General features: G+C 42.5%; 1 protein-coding gene across 2 annotated transcripts in view; it reads left to right on the top strand.

The window, feature by feature from the left end:
- The first annotated feature begins 60 nt into the window (after nt 1-60).
- PTDSS1 (phosphatidylserine synthase 1) overlaps nt 61-16,336 on the top strand; it is a 64,435-nt gene continuing 48,159 nt past the window's right edge. Inside the window, exons 1-2 of one of the 2 annotated variants that reach the window (XM_027064190.2) lie at nt 61-370; nt 11,321-11,412. In XM_027064190.2, coding sequence (XP_026919991.1) covers nt 192-370; nt 11,321-11,412 — 271 coding nt within the window. In that variant the 5' untranslated portion in view covers nt 61-191. The remainder of the gene's footprint in view (nt 371-11,320; nt 11,413-16,336) is intronic. The other variant, XM_027064189.2, reaches the window with a different exon arrangement.

Here is a 16,336-nt window from a genome sequence, read left to right as displayed (position 1 = left end):
GCCCGAGTCCGCGTTGGCGGCGCCTCGACCCCGCCCTCCCGCGCCTGTCCTTCTCTCGGCTCCCAGCTTGTGCTCCGCGCCAGACTCGGCCCCGCCGCCCGGCTGCCCGCTCGCTGCGGCTCGTCACCTCCCGGGTCCCAGCCTACACGGGCCGGGGCCGCCGCCGCCGCCGCAGGACGGGGAGGCGGGCCATGGCGTCCTGCGTGGGGAGCCGGACCCTGAGCAAAGATGATGTGAACTACAAGATGCATTTCCGGATGATCAACGAGCAGCAAGTGGAGGACATCACCATCGACTTCTTCTACCGGCCTCACACCATCACCCTGCTCAGCTTCACCATCGTCAGCCTCATGTACTTCGCCTTCACCCGGTGAGGCGGGCCGAACCGCGCGGAGGGAGCGCCCTTGGGCGAAGGGAAGGGGCCGGCGGGAGGCGGTGGTGAGGAGCATGGGCCAGTGTAGCTCTGCGTGAGGAATCCGGCTGGCTGTTCCACGTACACCCTCGCAGACCCTCCACCCGTCAGTTCCTCCACCGGCCCGGTGTCTCACTGCACACGCAGCTAGTTCTGCCCTACAGCTCCTCTGGACTGGCGTTGGCCCTACCCTCCAACCCCCACCCTCACCCCCCCCCCCCCATACCACCCCCTCCTGTACAGCGCTTTGGGCCATATCAGGCGTACTCGCGAGTCACCTAGAGCGGTCCCCGTCTCTCCTATCGCACCGAGCATCCTCCCCGCACACATCACGACACGGCCCCTTCCTCTCCAGCCCCCGTCCCTACCCAGCACACCGCATGAATCATCTCCTATGCACCACTTTCAGCACATACCGCTACATGGCTGAAAGCACACCGGTCCACAGCGTCTCCACGTACCATACACGGGCCCAGGGCACAACCTGGATCCCTTCCCTTGGATCGCCTCCAGTTTTCAGCACTACGGGCCATGCACAAAATGCACATGTGAGTTGCACTACACAGCCTTTCCCATGCAGCACCTCCTGTAAGTGTGGCACACAGACCATCTAGCATAACCCTTCCCCCAGCCTGAAACAGGACTATCTATATACCACAACACAAATGATGTAGACACCTATCAAAGCTGACCTTTCCCCTTCCAGCGCAGCCAGTACCTGTCACCTGTTGTGCACATTGCTATACAAACACCAGCCCACTGCGTATCACACAGTGCACACTCTGCCTGGTTCATCATCTAACACATATGCTGAAATGAGATATCGTCAAGCAATTGTAGCAGTGTCTGGTGCATAGTAAATACTGTGGAAGTGATACGTAAAACACATAAACCTCAATATAGCACAATTCTCCTTTCTCCCTAAACACACACACACATCCCCATACGGTCAAAGCTCTTCTAATATATACTTATGCATAGGAACTACCCAGCCCAACTCTTGATACCTACATCATATAACTGTCCCTCAACTGAACATATGGCCCCTCACCCCCAAGCAAGGGAACCATTCTATCCCTTGTTCGTAATGACATGCGCAGGGTGGGTCCTACTTACAAGGACTTGTATTTTCTGAATGAACCTCTTTAAAGAAAGGAAAGGCATGCCTATCACGCTGCTATGTTTTAAAAGATCAACCCAGGGAAGTGTAGTTTTGGAGCCAGATTGTTGGCTTCAGAAGTGTCTGTGTGTCCTTAGTTGAGTTACTTAACCTTTCTCTGATCCACATTTGTAAAATGGGGATAAAATATGTACTTACCTCATACAGGTTTATGGGTATTAAGTGAATATGTGTGAATGCACTTAAGAGTATCTCCTACACGATGCGCAATTAATGTCAATTACTTCTCTTAGTATTTTTGTCTGACAATCAATGGTTCTCAGTCCAAGTCAGCAGACAATGTGCAGAGGTATATTGAGTGGTCACAAGCATTGGAACTTCTGGTGTTTTGTGGGTGGGGATTAAGGATGCTAGATGTGTTATGACGCATGGGACAGCACTGTACAGCAAAGAATGAATTGTCCTCTATATAAATGCATGTGTGTGCATGTACACATACAAGATAAACACACATGCACACATGTTAAGTGCCAGTGGATTAAGAATCACTGAAATTTTTCACATTTTCATAAAACTAATAATATTCTTCCACATCACACGTGTTTCTTACTTCCAGAATCCAGTTGACTCTTCATTCCTATTTTGTGTTCATCTATTTGCATAAATCTACCTATAAGGAATACATAACAATAATTACTCTTAATGATTACTCTTAATGATTGAGGGATACAGTTGCTATTATTGTAAAGTCTTCTGCTAATGCTATGCAGTGTGTTAAGACCAGATATTTCCATAGTATCCAACCAAGAACTTATTTCTAGCCTTGGAGAATACTCATTCTTGTCCCTAATTATGGTTCCCTTCAAATACTTCATTCGTCATGTCATCTGATTTACCACTTAATAGTAATGTGGCCACTTAGTTTTGCTAAGCCATAGTTTACTTATTTATATGTAAAATGAAAATATCTAATAGTACTCCATAGGATTGTCTAGCATGAGGGTTTAATTCATCTTTTTAGGTAATCTGTGTTTAGCTCAGTTCATGACAAATAGTTAAGTGCTTAGTAAACATTATCTATTACTATTACATCATTTCATTGTATGCTAATGCCTTCTAGATTATATTTCTCATTGAATGAGGATGAAGTATGCTCTATTATTGACAAAAGGGATGAAGGCATTGGAATAGTGGACGTTGCTTTGCTTGGATAACATACATGCCTGTTTAGTATTAGCTTTGGTTTAACTCATCTCCTGTGTGGATTGGCAATGATGTAATTAGTGCGGGAGTTTCTTTGGAAATAAGAAAAGTAGTTACGGTATTTTATTCTAAATGAGAAGCAAGAATGAGCAGTTTGTTTCCACCTTTTATCTTTAATGTTACTCTAGGCCCCCTAAGAATAGATCTTTCTTCCTTTTTTCTAATACAGAAAGTCGCAGTCTTCTGTAACTTCCCCTTTACAGCATATTCTGCCAAAGCAGTCGATAAATTGCAGCAGAGAATATGAATTTCGACAGCTTGTCAAAAGTAATGGAAAAGGCATAATCTAAACCTCAGGCTATGGTCTTTTCCAAAAATCCTCATCATTTTATTTCTTTGAATAGTTTCATAAAGAGAAGTCGTATATTGAAGAACTCATTAATAACCAGTTTCACCTTATATAAAATTATAAGCACCATTAATGTAGTTGGTACTTATTATCTCTTATTCATTTTTTATATGATTTGTGATCCTTTAAAGTGGGACCTTACAGTGATCGCTCTTTCTCCATAAAGATTGAAAGTAATGACTTAAATGAAAATTATTCATTCTGTGCTCTTTTGTAATGATTGTCTCCAGTACCTTGTACTTATTTTACAACAGGATTTTAGTTGGATGACTGTTCACTGCAATTCTTTCAGTAAAACTTTCAAAATATGCCTTAACGTTTGTTTTTCAAAGACTAGTGATCTAGAATACTTTCAGGGTGCCATAGCAGCAGTCGGCGAGAAACAGTACTGGGTCACGTCACATGCTGTAGAGACACAGCAAGAATTTAGGGTCGTGAAGAATTAGATACCATGCACAGAAGTCGGAGACAGGGTTGGATTTGTCAAGTAGTTCTTTTGTTAAATAGCAACTAGGTCAACTCACTCTTAAATCGTAGCGTTTAAATCTCCTGTCTCTTTCACTGTCATTAAAAATGAAGCCGGGTACCATTGAATCATTCTCCCTAACCTCATTTTGCCACATTTTAGGATAAGTATTTTTATAAGATAACTGCTTTGGCACGTATTTTGGAAGTTTGTTCAGCCACAATGGGGTCAGGAGAACCTTTGCCTTGAGCTCAGAGTATAATTGCTAAGGTGCCTCATATTTGCTCTGCTTTCAGAGATTGGCGAACTTGGAAATAGTGAATGGCTTTAGGTTCAAAAACTCAAACTTTAGATTTGAAAACACCCAAGTCTACTAACACGTTCATAGCAGCCCACCCCCGCCTTAAGAGGCACTTGGCAATGAAACAGTGGCATCCACCTGTCCAGGAGCTCTCGTCCGACAACCATGCCGGTCGTCCCTTACGCAGAGGAGATTGCCCTCCTACAGCTTGCTGTACCTAAGCGCTTCGCTGTTCGTCTGTGCTAGCTTTCTCCTTGGTAGGAGGCTGAGGACGCAGGTGAGGGCAGGGAAGTGGACAGACGTTTGATTTATTTATTCTTATTTGCTTGTTAATAATGGTTTTTACCTTATTTCCCTTCGGTGGATTTGGAAGAACTATAGTTCTGCCTTCTTTGTCAGCTTCCCTCATGGATATCTGCCAGCCTTCCCTGTTCTTTCCCTTTTAGACCATATAAATCCCATTAGAAAACATCTCCTGATACTGCTGACTCAGTTGTCTTAGTTCTGTTTCCTTTATGTACATCATGTTCTTTCTCTCTCATTAACGGAAGGCCTGGATGTCCTTGTTCCCTGACACCAGTTCTATGAAGTGATGGTCCACAGGGCTGTGTGCTGGGGTTCAACCAACCCTGAGGTCACCAACCACTGTTGGGTGGTGCCCTCTGAAGAGGTTCACTTAACAGTGATCTTAATATTTCTCTTTTCCACTTCCTATTTGGATTTTATTTTGTGATGGATTTAAGTAAGCATCTTCTATATCCTTTCTTATATTTATGTCTAGTGTTTTAGGTCCCCAATAAGATTACAAGGTCCTTGGAGGGGAAGATGTATCCTATATTTCTTTGGGGTCTTCTGTAGGAAATAGGTTCCTGGGTGACTTCAGATGTTCATTTGGTTTTGATGCTGCCTTACCTCAGAGAGATTCCATGCCTAGGGATTGCTACGTGGTATTTAGCATTTGAACTGTAATTCTGTTACCAAGTATAATACAGTTAGTCTTGTGATATAATCCCTGTAGCCTCACATTTCTCTAGTGAAGTTAGCAGGTTTTCAGCCTCCCTGAATTCAGAAACCAGACATTGTCCAGTCAGCCAGGACTGCTTCCTGAGCCTTTGGCCCTGGCATCCTGTTTAATTCAGTTCAACAATTCAGTAGTCCAGGTCTCCGCTCACCTGGAGTACACCTAGTTTATCTTCACCAGGTCTCACAGGGCCTTCACGCCTTTCAGAGCTGTGTTCCCTCCCAGGCCCAGGCCGTGGCTCGGCAATCCTCTTATCCTTCGGGACAGTATGCTCTCAGACCTTTACTCCATCTCCCTCCCACTCAGCCTCCACACTGCTGCCTTCATGACCTTCTAAGACAAAGGGGAGACCCGATCTGTCCCCTGCTTACTGTCTGTCACTACGTCCCCCTCACCTGTAGGAAATGCTGGCTGGACTCAGGCCTTCCATCACGAAGTATCCCTGCCTCTCCAGCCTTGCCTTCCCTACAACACCTGCACACAGGGCACATGGCAGGCCCGGATGGCTCACCGGCCCCACAGCCAGTGCCAGGCTGGCAACTCTTTCCCAGGGAAGAGCACCTCCCGGCACCTCCTGCCTGCCCATGGCGTCCTGAGCTCCTTCCTGAGCACCTTTCTTGATTGTTTCAGGAAGCACAGGGAAGACATGTTTATATACTTCCAAATACCTTTTATTATTGTGTGTCTCTTATTGGTGTTGTGATAGTTGTTACTGCATCAGTTTCTTGAGCCCAAATATCTTAATCACCCCAAGATGCACACCCGGAAAATGCTAAATGAATAAAAATGCAAGAAGTCATTTATCCAATAAGATCTTAAAAATCACTCTTCTCCTTTAGTTATCTAAGTTATAATTCTTGACAAGGACTGTAACTTACTGTAAAATGAAATGAATATAGTCTTTAAAGGTAATACCAAAGCTAGTTAACCTCGATCTACCATGTAACCGAGGACTAAGTTCTCCATCGGGAGAGAGGATCCTTAACAGAGACCAACCTTATAAACATGACCCTACCTGTGTGTCTCAATTTCAAGGACTCCTATTAGAGGGAAGGGAAAGAGAAGATGTGGGGAGGGAGGACAACCCACTTAGCAGCCTTAGGAGTCGTGATAAAGGGTTCCTGTCTGCCCGGCCCCGGGGAGGAAGCCTTGTCTAGATGGTCTGTGAGTACGTGGAGTTTGTTTCGCTTTCCTGAAGTCTTCCTCGCCCACTGCCTATGGTCAGACATTAAACTGACACAATCTGAGTCCAAAACTTTTCTGAGTGCAAACTTTTTTTAAGTTCAGAGCTTGTCTTAAACCTTTCCTGCTTTTAGGACATTCTCTCCTCTCTGGGTAGAAACAGCATTCTGCAGAAGGAGTTGAGGTGTTTGAATATTTGGCCCTTCAGCACTGGGACAGTAAAGTCACTGTTAGTGGACTCTATGGCCTCAGGCTGTGCTTCACTCCTTCGTGACTTGAGTCGCTGGCCCCACTCAGCCATAGCGTCTCTTTCATTCTGGCACCCACCATATTGAGAATGCCTGCCATGTGCTAAAGCATTGTGCTGGGCATGGGAGGTACCTCAGAGGAATGAGATGGGACCGGTGCCCACCGGCGCTTAAATTACAATTTTATTATAATCTGCCCATTCAGTAGTTTTACTGTATGTGGTTGGGGCTACCCCCCTCCCCACACTTCTGGAGCACCTCCTAAATTTGGCAGAGAGAAAAGGACTTTGTCCCCCCTCCCCAGCTTGTCTGTTTGTATCATTTTGATAAATGTAGCAATCTTGACCTAGAGCCAGCATTCCAGAAGCCCTGGCTCCTACTTCCACTCTGCCTCCTATTTGTGTGTAACTGTGGGCAAGATAAAGAGCTTTATCTTCTTCATCCTTCGAGTAAAGATAATACTTCCCCACAAAACTGTGAAGCAGTTAAAAGAAAATGCCAGCTGAGGAAGTTCTTTGGAAAGTTCAGAGCACCAGAGATTGAGACATTTGTCATTGATGGCTGCAGTAGACCTTGGGAAGAAGTCAGGGCTGTGGTCAAGGTTGTCAGGGCAGGGAGAGTTGACGGGGCAGGGGTTGGGGGTGCTGGGCAATGCCTTCATTCATGCATTCAGTTCTTTCTGTGCACCCACCTCTTGTAAGGGGCTGTTCTAGGTGCGGTGGGAACACCCTTTCCACTCTCCAGAAGCTGCTTGTGAGGCTGAGCTCAGATGGGGCTCACATTCCTTCTGAAGATCACCTGCTTACGCTCCAATCATTGGTCACAGAAGTCTGATCTTCCTGTACTGTACATTTTCAGTTTATCTAACAACCCTGCTGTCTATCTTTGCTATGCTTTTTTCCCCCTCATTAGATATAAGGCTGCCAACTTTCAGACCCCACTGCTACTTTTTTTCAGATTTAATCAGCTTTTTTTTTCCCTCCTGAAACAACTAAGCCATCCCTTTGATCCTTTCTAATATAGCTGCTCAAAATTTACAAAATTGCAGTTTCATTTTATAAGTGTTTATTTATTTACTTTGAGAGAGACTGAGAGAGAGAGAGAGAGCGAGCGCGGGAGGAGCAGAGAAAGAGAATCCCAAGCAGGCTCTGTACTGTCAGCGCAGAGCCTGGTGCTGGGCTTGAACTCACCAACCATGAGATCATGACCTGAGCTGAAACCGAGTCAGACTCTTAACTTACTGAGCCAGGTGGGCACCCCGGTTTTATATCCTTAGTTATTACTGATCTTAAGTTTTTATGAATTTCATGTTGATGTATATTTTCAAGCATTCTGACTAGCAAGTAATTTCAAGTAGAGACTGATTTTCTGGTTTGCTGTAGCCATTTGTTTAGGTAAAATTTTAATTACCTTTTTTTTGGTAAAGAATAATGGATATTGGGCGCCTGGGTGGCTCAGTCGGTTGAGTGTACGACTTCGGCTCAGGTCAGGATCTCGCGGTATGTGAGTTCGAGCCCCGCGTCGGGCTCTGTGCTGACAGCTCAGAGCCTGGAGCCTGTTTCAGATTCTGTGTCTCCCTCTCTCTCTGACCCTCCCCCGTTCATGCTCTGTCTCTCTCTGTCTCAAAAATAAATAAACATTAAAAAAAATTAAAAAAAAAAAGAATAATGGATACACATTGCTTGAAATCCATTCACCAGAATTTGTGGAGAAAAGTCTCCCTCCCTCCTTTTTTCTTCTTGGAGGAAACAGTGTTGCCATTTCTTGGGTAGATTTCTGAGACCTGCAGCTATCTGTACAAGTTGCAAGTTACATGCACATACACGTGCCCCCTTTTTTGAACAGAGAATATTTGCTTCCTAAACTCACTGTTCTACAACTTGCTTTATTTATCTCATGATGTCTCTTATTCTGTAGTAGTTAACTTACAGGAAGCTTCTTCAGTCTTTTTTTGGTTGCCCAGTATTTCATTATGAGATGGGACCATAATTGATTTTATCAGTTCCCTTTCAGTGGACACTTATTTAGCTTGTTTCCATTCTTTTGCTAATGCAAATAATGCCACAGTGAACAAGCTTGTACATATGTCATTTTTGCATAAATGAAGGTGTAGCTGTGGGATAAATTCTCATTCATGGAGTTGCTGAGTCACAGGGTATGTGCATTTATAAAGTTAATATGTTGCCAAATTGCCCTACTTTAAAGTGGTTTCAATCTATACTACTACTGGCAATGTGAGAGAGACTTCCTGTTTATCCTCTCCAACTCAGTCATTCAATTTTTACCTTTGTTCATAGGTTCATAGAGAATGGTCTCTCGTGGTTGTTTTAGTTTGTCCACCTCTTAACCATGAGTGAGACTCAGCATCTTTTCACTTGCCTGAGAGCCACTGGATTTCTCACTCTGAACTGTCTCTTCATATCCTTTGCCCATTTTTCTGTTTGTTTTTCTTTGTCCATTTGTTGTTCTTTCTGTTAATTGATTTGGGGAGGAGTGCTTTGTGTATTAGGGAAGTTAACTCTTTACCTTGATAGAAGTCCTAAGTTTATCATTTTTCCTTTGTTGATTCTTTGTTGTGCAGATTGACCGGTTTTTTTCCTTTATGATTTCTGGGTTGTGTCATATTTTAGAAGGGTCTTCCCTGCTCTGAGATGGTTGTGTTTTGGTTTTGGTTTTTTAATTTGCCCATTGTTTCTTCCAGAACTTTTTTCCATTCTTGTTTGTTTTTAGTTTTTTTATTCTATGAATGTCCAGAGTATAATTTGGTATAAAGTATGAGTTACAATTCACCTTTTCCCAAGCAACAGTTATTTATTTCAGCCTTGTTTTTATTTTATCTGGAACTTACAAACGTTATGTCCTGTCAAACTCTCTTCTACCATCCCGGTACATCTAACATGAATCAGATTGATTTAGGATGACAGATAATTTTTTTAGGAGGCAATTTGGCATTGTCTTCAGAGTCTAAAAGACCTGGTTTCAAATGCAAACTCTGTATCTTCTTATCTGTGTAGCCTTGGGCAAATTAAAATTACATAACCTTTCTGAGCCTTTGTTACGTCATTTGTAAAATATGGTTGATAGTACTCCATTTTGCAGAGGGGGGTGACAATTAGCAATAATGTTTAGAAACTGCCTGTTCAGTGCCTGGCACACAGTAAATACTTGATAAACAGGAGCTGTTATTATGGTCGTTATTGTTGCCAATATCAGTAGTGTGATGTTGGTCTGAATGAAAACATTGTGTCCCCCCCAATCCCTGTATGTATTCATTCTTCAGGACAAGCTGGTGTTCCTGGAACTTGGATATGGGGCTTCCCTGCCTAGGCCGAAACGCATTGCAAATACCCTAGTAATAATTGGGCTAGCATTTTTTAAGGACATACTCATAACTTCTGGGCAGATGTTAAATTGTTAGGGTGTACTTTAAAATAAGATTGCGCCTTGCTGCAAGAGAAAATCTGTCTGATTGTGTAGTTTGGTTTTATAAGCAGATCTGTGAAGTTAACAGTTAAGCATTGTTTGTCCAACATTAACATGAGTGCTGTTTGGCCGGATGATGGTTTAAGAAATGGAATCTATATGATCTCTTACCTCAGAGCCTTATGTTCAGTCCTCTCATGAATCTGGAAATCACTTAATTGGGTGCCTGAACAGAAGTTCATAGTAATTCATTATTGTTTTATTTTATACTTCTCATGTATCCCGATGCCCTCGATTTTTTTTTTGTATGTTAACTTGATTTTCTTATAAAGTTTTTATCTTCTTTTTTTAGTAATGTTTAATCTTTGTCTTTTGAAAGCTCTTTCACTGCAGTCCTTCCACTGATAAACTCAGCCTTCAAAAATCAGTTTTAAATTTATTGCTCGTAGTCTTATTATGTCTAAGTATCTCCTTCTGTTCTGTTTTCTTATTTTCTGTCTACTCATCCTGCATCTTTTTAAACTGAAACCCTGGACTTTCCTCTCTCAAGCTTCTTAATAATGATCAACAATTCACAAAATCTTTCTGTCTTATACTTCTGTTTTCCCTCTTTTGTTGGTTTCTCTTGAACCCCAAATATGTTACTAGACTCTCCTTTTTTTTTTAAATGCAAACAGTGAGAACCTTAATTTTTTTTCTGCCATCAGATTTCCCAAAGGGAATTTTACTTGGTTTTATACAATAGATTTTCTTCCTAATAAATAATCAGTCCACAAATATCAAAGGTTTACCATGTGCCAGCCTTTGAGGATACAATGAGAGAATAATCCCCGAGTTTACTTTCTATATTGAAGACAGACAACATATCAACCAACAAGTGGAATCATTTCAGTTACTAGGGTTATGGAGGAGATAAACACAGCAATAGATTAGAAATGACCAAACGCAGAGGGAAGAAACTCATTCCCTTTCTTCATAGTTCTTTTGCTTCTGGTCTGACTTTAAGTCTTATATTCTGTTTTTAATGATTTTTCTTTTAATAAGTATTATTTTCTGGTGTTTTCTTATTGCCCAACATTTTTGCCCTTTTTGTTCATCCCTTAGGTAGTCAACTGCCTGTTTTTAAGAATTGATACATAATCTCATTGCATTATGTTTTCTTTATAATGTTATGCTTTCTTTCTGACTTCTAAAAGATTTCTTTGCACAGTCTATATCATAAAGGTCATCTTTAGTGATTCTTGAAATCAAAAAGCATTTACCTTTTGACATCCTGGGCATTAAAAAAAAAAAAAAAAGAACAGTGATTCTCAAATGTTTGTCCGAAGAGAATGTATGTTGGTGTGCAAGGTTGCCAATGGCATTTTTTGTAAGAACTGGACTTTATTATAAGATGGTATTATTTTAGGAATTGATAGTGAATGATAAGTAGTATTTGTAATGACTTTGCTCAGCAAAATGAAGTTAACAATCCCAATCATGTCGTCTGTTTAGATCTGAAAATGAATACTCAGTGTTTTCTTTTCTGCTTTCAGGGATGACTCTGTCCCAGAAGACAACATCTGGAGGGGTATCCTTTCTGTTGTTTTCTTCTTTCTTATCATCAGTGTGTTAGCTTTTCCCAATGGTAAGTGACGTATTTCTCCTGTGCATGGTATCCTTTTGGTGTTTTTGAGATGCATGCCACCTAAAAGGTGAAACTGGAAAGTGGAGTAAAAACTTAATCTGTGGTGGTTAGGGCACAGGCCCTGGAGGCAAACTGCCCCTTCTGCCAGTTGCTAGAAGTGGTCCTGGGGAAGTCCCCTAGCATTTTCACCGTGCTTGAGTTTCTCTTTTGTACGTTGGAAATAACAGGTAGGTACTGTTGAAAGGGTTAAATAAATAAACTAATACATGTTATATTCTCTGAGTAGTGACTGACCAATCGTAAGCTCTTAATAAGTGTCCGCTGTTGTTCTTGTTGCTATTTTTGCTGTATCAGCTGAGTCATAAAAATACACAATTATTATTTAGTCCTTTTTGCTAATGACAGGGTCAGTGCTGTGATGAGTATTACTTAAATAACGTGTTGTTCCAGATGATCTTTTTATCACAGTAAACTTTGCTGATCATGCATTTGAGATACGAATTTTCATCATCGGATTAAAAAAAAAGACCATTATTACAGTGAATTTTATCTCCCATCATGATTATAGAGTGAGGCAAAGTCTGTTAAAAAAAAAAAAATCTGCCATACTCAGGATTCATCCCTTTCCTCTGAATTGTCCCTTGCTTTACTTTTTCTTATTTCTCTTTTGTACCTTCTCCCTGGAATATGCTTACTTATTTTCTGTAACCATTTATAAATGCTTCCTTTTTGTAGCCTATTTCTTTTACACTTTAGATATTTTGAAATTGTTCAGTCTTACCTATGAATTATTCTCCATGGGCCGTACTCAAACATCATACTTTAGGGTGTGTTTCTTCTGTATCCTCCTGTCTCTTCAGTAGATGTAATGTATAATATAAGAAGCTCATTGTGAATGTTACTCATTGCTGCTTGGAAATGTACCATGGTAATTACGTTCTAATGCCAATTCCAAAATATGTGTGTTGCGGGATAGTAGCAGGCCTGGGGCGGGGGGAGGTGTTCCCCCATCAGTAAGCAATTTTCAGACACCAGCTGGTTGCCCTACAGTTCAACTCAGTTCTGACACTGTCTACCCAGAGTTAGCATCAGTTCCCACAGGTTAAGGGCTCAAGCTTACGACTGTCCCCATGTCAGATGCTAATTGCAAGTCCAGAGTGTCACCTGTGCTTCTGACCGAATGGTTATAAATCAGAGGTTCCCATGACCCCTCCTTGGGTTCAGTTAATTTGCTAGAGTGGCTCACAGGATTCAAGAAATAAGTTTACTCGCTAGATTACAGTACCAGTTTATTACAAAGGGTATTTATCAACAGCCAAATAAAGAGATGCATGGGATAAGACATGGGGGAAGGGGCAAGGAGCTTCCATGCCCTCTCTCCGTGTACCACTTTTCTGGCATCAGAAAAGTGTTCACCAACCCAGAAGCTCCCTAGACCCCATCCTTTTGGATTTTTATGGAGGCCTAATTTACATAGGCATAATTGATCCGATCATTGGCCATTGGGGATCCAACTCAATCTCTAGCCTCTCACCCTTCCCTGGAGGTCTGGGGGTGGGACTAAAAGTTCCAACCCTCTAATCACATGGTTGGCTGTACTGGCAACCAGCCCCATCTTCAGGTGCTTTTGAGTTCTCATTAACACAGCAAAAAACATGCATTACCCTCATCACTTAGAAGATACCAATGGTTTTAGGAGATCTGTGCCAGAAAAGGACACAAAGACCAAATATATATTTCTTATAAATCACAGTATCACACATGGCAAGGCCTTCAGTCTTTTCAAGATCGTGGCAATAGTGTTTCGTTCTGTATGTTTGCTTAATCTTACATAACACTACGTGGTTTTTGCTGATAACATAATCCAACCAGTAAAACCATGACTGAATTCTTAAGAGAATGAGTTGTTTTAGATAACTAAGTTATTTGACAGCTGAGTTTAACTCTCCAACCACTCATGCTTCTAGCTTAAATTTTATTTTTAGTGGAAACCTTTCAAGATGTGACAGCCTGCTGTCTCAGTCAGTGCAGGCTGCTATAACAGAATGCCCTAGACTGGATGGCTTAAACAACACAAGATTCATCTTGTGGCAGAATCCCCTCCAGCTGTAAACCTGTGAAACCAAGCACATGCTTACAAAATATAGCAGTGGGACAAGCTCTTTTCTTCCAAAAGGGCGAAATAGGAAGGAAGGAAGGGTGACAAGTCCCAAGCAAGTTCAAAATCAGGAAGGCAAACTCTGTGAGATTTTAAAGCTCAAGAATCGTCAATCCTGGGAGCACCTGACTGGTTCAGGTTGGTGGAGCGTGTGACTCTTGATCTTGGTGTTGTGAGTTCTAGTCCCATGTTGGCAGTAGAGTTTTCTTAAAAAAAAAAAGAAGAAGAAGAAGAAGAAGAAGAAGAAGAAGAAGAAGAAGAATCATCATCATCATCATCAATCCTTTTTGGATCAGTGCTCTGCCTTCCAGACCTACTGGGGTAATAATAGTCTGCTTCCATAGCTCTGCCCAGCAAGGAGTCTAGCCTGCCCCCATGGGTCTGCTGGGTGTTTATCTTGCCTTTAGAAACCAAGGTGGAGCTTCCTTCCCCCCGCCCCTGCCCCCCCCCCCCCCCCCAGTGGCCCATGCACTCTGAGGCCTGTGGTGGAAGTGATAGCCCAGATAATCTCCCAATTACCTTGAGGTCTTCTTCCTGTGTCTTAAAAAATAGCAAATGTTCACAGCCAAGTAGCTTTATGGTCTGGTCCTGTAGGGTCCAAGAGTCCCAAGAGTACAAGAGTCCAACAGAAATCTTCACTTTAGGGGTTAGGATTATAACATAATGCATTTTGCTGAGAGTCTGTAACACCTGCACACCCTATGCAGATATGACAGACATAGTTTGGCCTTTCCATGATGATTGAGAGTTCTGGTAATGCACAATTATTGGAGTACGACAATAAGATGTCCATGACATTGGCTGGGAAAAGTCCCCGTTGTCAAACAGCATTTTGGCTATTTGCCAACTTTCTTTTCCCTTCCTCTTCAAACACACAAAACCTCAGAATTTTTGGTTTAGAGGAGAGCTTGGACATTATGCAACCCATCCCCTCTTTCACGGGTCCTATGTTGTAGGATAGCTAAGTGATCACTTGCAACATGAAGCATTTTACATACATGAACCACCTAAGTCTGTGGTTGGTCTCCTTGAGCTCTGAAACCTGGCCTTTTCGTGCAAAGGTGACATGAGAACACAGCCCAAAGCAGGGAGATGGTGAGCCCCAAAGGAGGGTATATAGGTGACAGTTCAGGTGGGGTGACTGCCATTCCTCCCCTTAGCCATTCTACCTCTCCTGTCCCGTGAGGGCCCACTGCTTACTTCTACGTCATTAGTCAGTGCCATGACCATTATTGCTGTGTACCCTTTGTTCTTATTTCTTTCTTATCTAGTCTTTCCCTGTCCTACTTTTTAAATAATCAGTCAAGGCATGATAGGTGCTCAGAGAACTGATCAAAGGTGTCAGGTCTGTTCTTCAAGTCTTCAGCTTTTCTTGGCTGGGTGCTAATTGTTGCTTAGTTCTCAACAGTAACTTCTTCATGGCTTTGACGGTTTCTTTTCTGCCTTTTTTTTTTTTCTTTTACACTTACTTTTTCTGAGTCCAGTGTCATTTTAGAAGTCTGAGGATCTCAAAGATTAGTCTCTCAATAACCATGATTTTATAGCCATCCCTTCAATGAGGCTTCAGCAAGAGCTGAATTTGGGGCTTCATTAGCAGATGGTTTTCTTCAGGTACCAAAGGCCCTGAGGACTGGGGGATTAAGTCTATTGCAAGGAACATTTTATATGATTTCTGCTCTTTTTTTCTTCTGTTCCTAATGAAGTCCTCTAATCTTCAGAGTCCACCTACTCGGTCTCATTGTGGGACTGTGCTATTGTTTTCCTTCTGGGAAGATAAAAGTGAAGTTTGTTTTATGCTTTTCTTATCCTGGCTTGTGGACTTTGTGGGGAGGACCCATAAGGCTCATCTCATTCAGCCTGCTCAGTTTACAGCTGTGAAAGCTGAAACGTGTTCATCCGTGAAAGGTCACCCAGCCATTTGATGTCAGCTTGCTGGTAGGGCCTTGGCTCCTGTGTTTTCCTTTAGTCTCTGTTGTCCTTGTCATTTCTCCCTATTAGATCCACTGACATGTGTTTTTGTCTCTGTTTTCCTATGTGGTTTCGTCTTCTTTTTCTTCTGTTCCTCTCTGTTAGTGTCTAGCTTTTCTTTTGCCCAGGTAAAAGGGTCTTATGGTATTAATTGGTCTGTACTTAGTCGGTCTTAGGGTCTTAGTTGGTCTGTACGCAGTGGCTTTCGATCCTGCGGAAGTTGGTTGGTGGTGGTGTCCATGTTCCTGTGTTGCCCAGATGTCATCTGTGACCAGCCGGAGTTAGCAGATCAATCGGAACCTTCCTTCTTTTTCTTTTTCTCATCACTTCCTGCCTTATCCTTCCCCTTCCATGTCTGTGTGTGCCTGCAGAACACGTAGGCAGAGCATGCCAAAAGAGAAGGTTTTAGATGGATACAGAAAGGGCAATGGCAGTTTAATCTTCTATGTAAGAAGGATTAGGACGCTAGTGTAGCATGTTTTTAGAGGGATTCTCTTGAAGCCCTGTGTGCATAGCAAACACGTGTCTGCCTTGTCTTCTAAAGATCCACTTATCCACACTTCCCAAAAGATTAGTGAAACTAGAAGTTTTCCACATTGAAGAATGTTGTTGTTGAACAACAACAACAAGTGCGGGCTGGCTTTAGGGGGTGCTGGTGTTGATGGTGGGGGAACTACAAGGCCATTGGGAAAGGGTGGTCTGGGCTATGTGGTCACTTAGACCTCAGACCTTCCTGGGAGCTTCGATGCCGGGTGACCGCTTCCTGAGCTGAGTGCACACGCCCCCTCTTGCTCCAGT

Source organism: Acinonyx jubatus, chromosome F2 (genome assembly GCF_027475565.1).
Source record: "Acinonyx jubatus isolate Ajub_Pintada_27869175 chromosome F2, VMU_Ajub_asm_v1.0, whole genome shotgun sequence".
Taxonomy (NCBI): Eukaryota; Metazoa; Chordata; class Mammalia; order Carnivora; family Felidae; genus Acinonyx; species Acinonyx jubatus.
The sequence above is the reverse complement of the archived record's forward strand: the minus strand, read 5'-3'. Positions and strand labels throughout refer to the sequence as shown.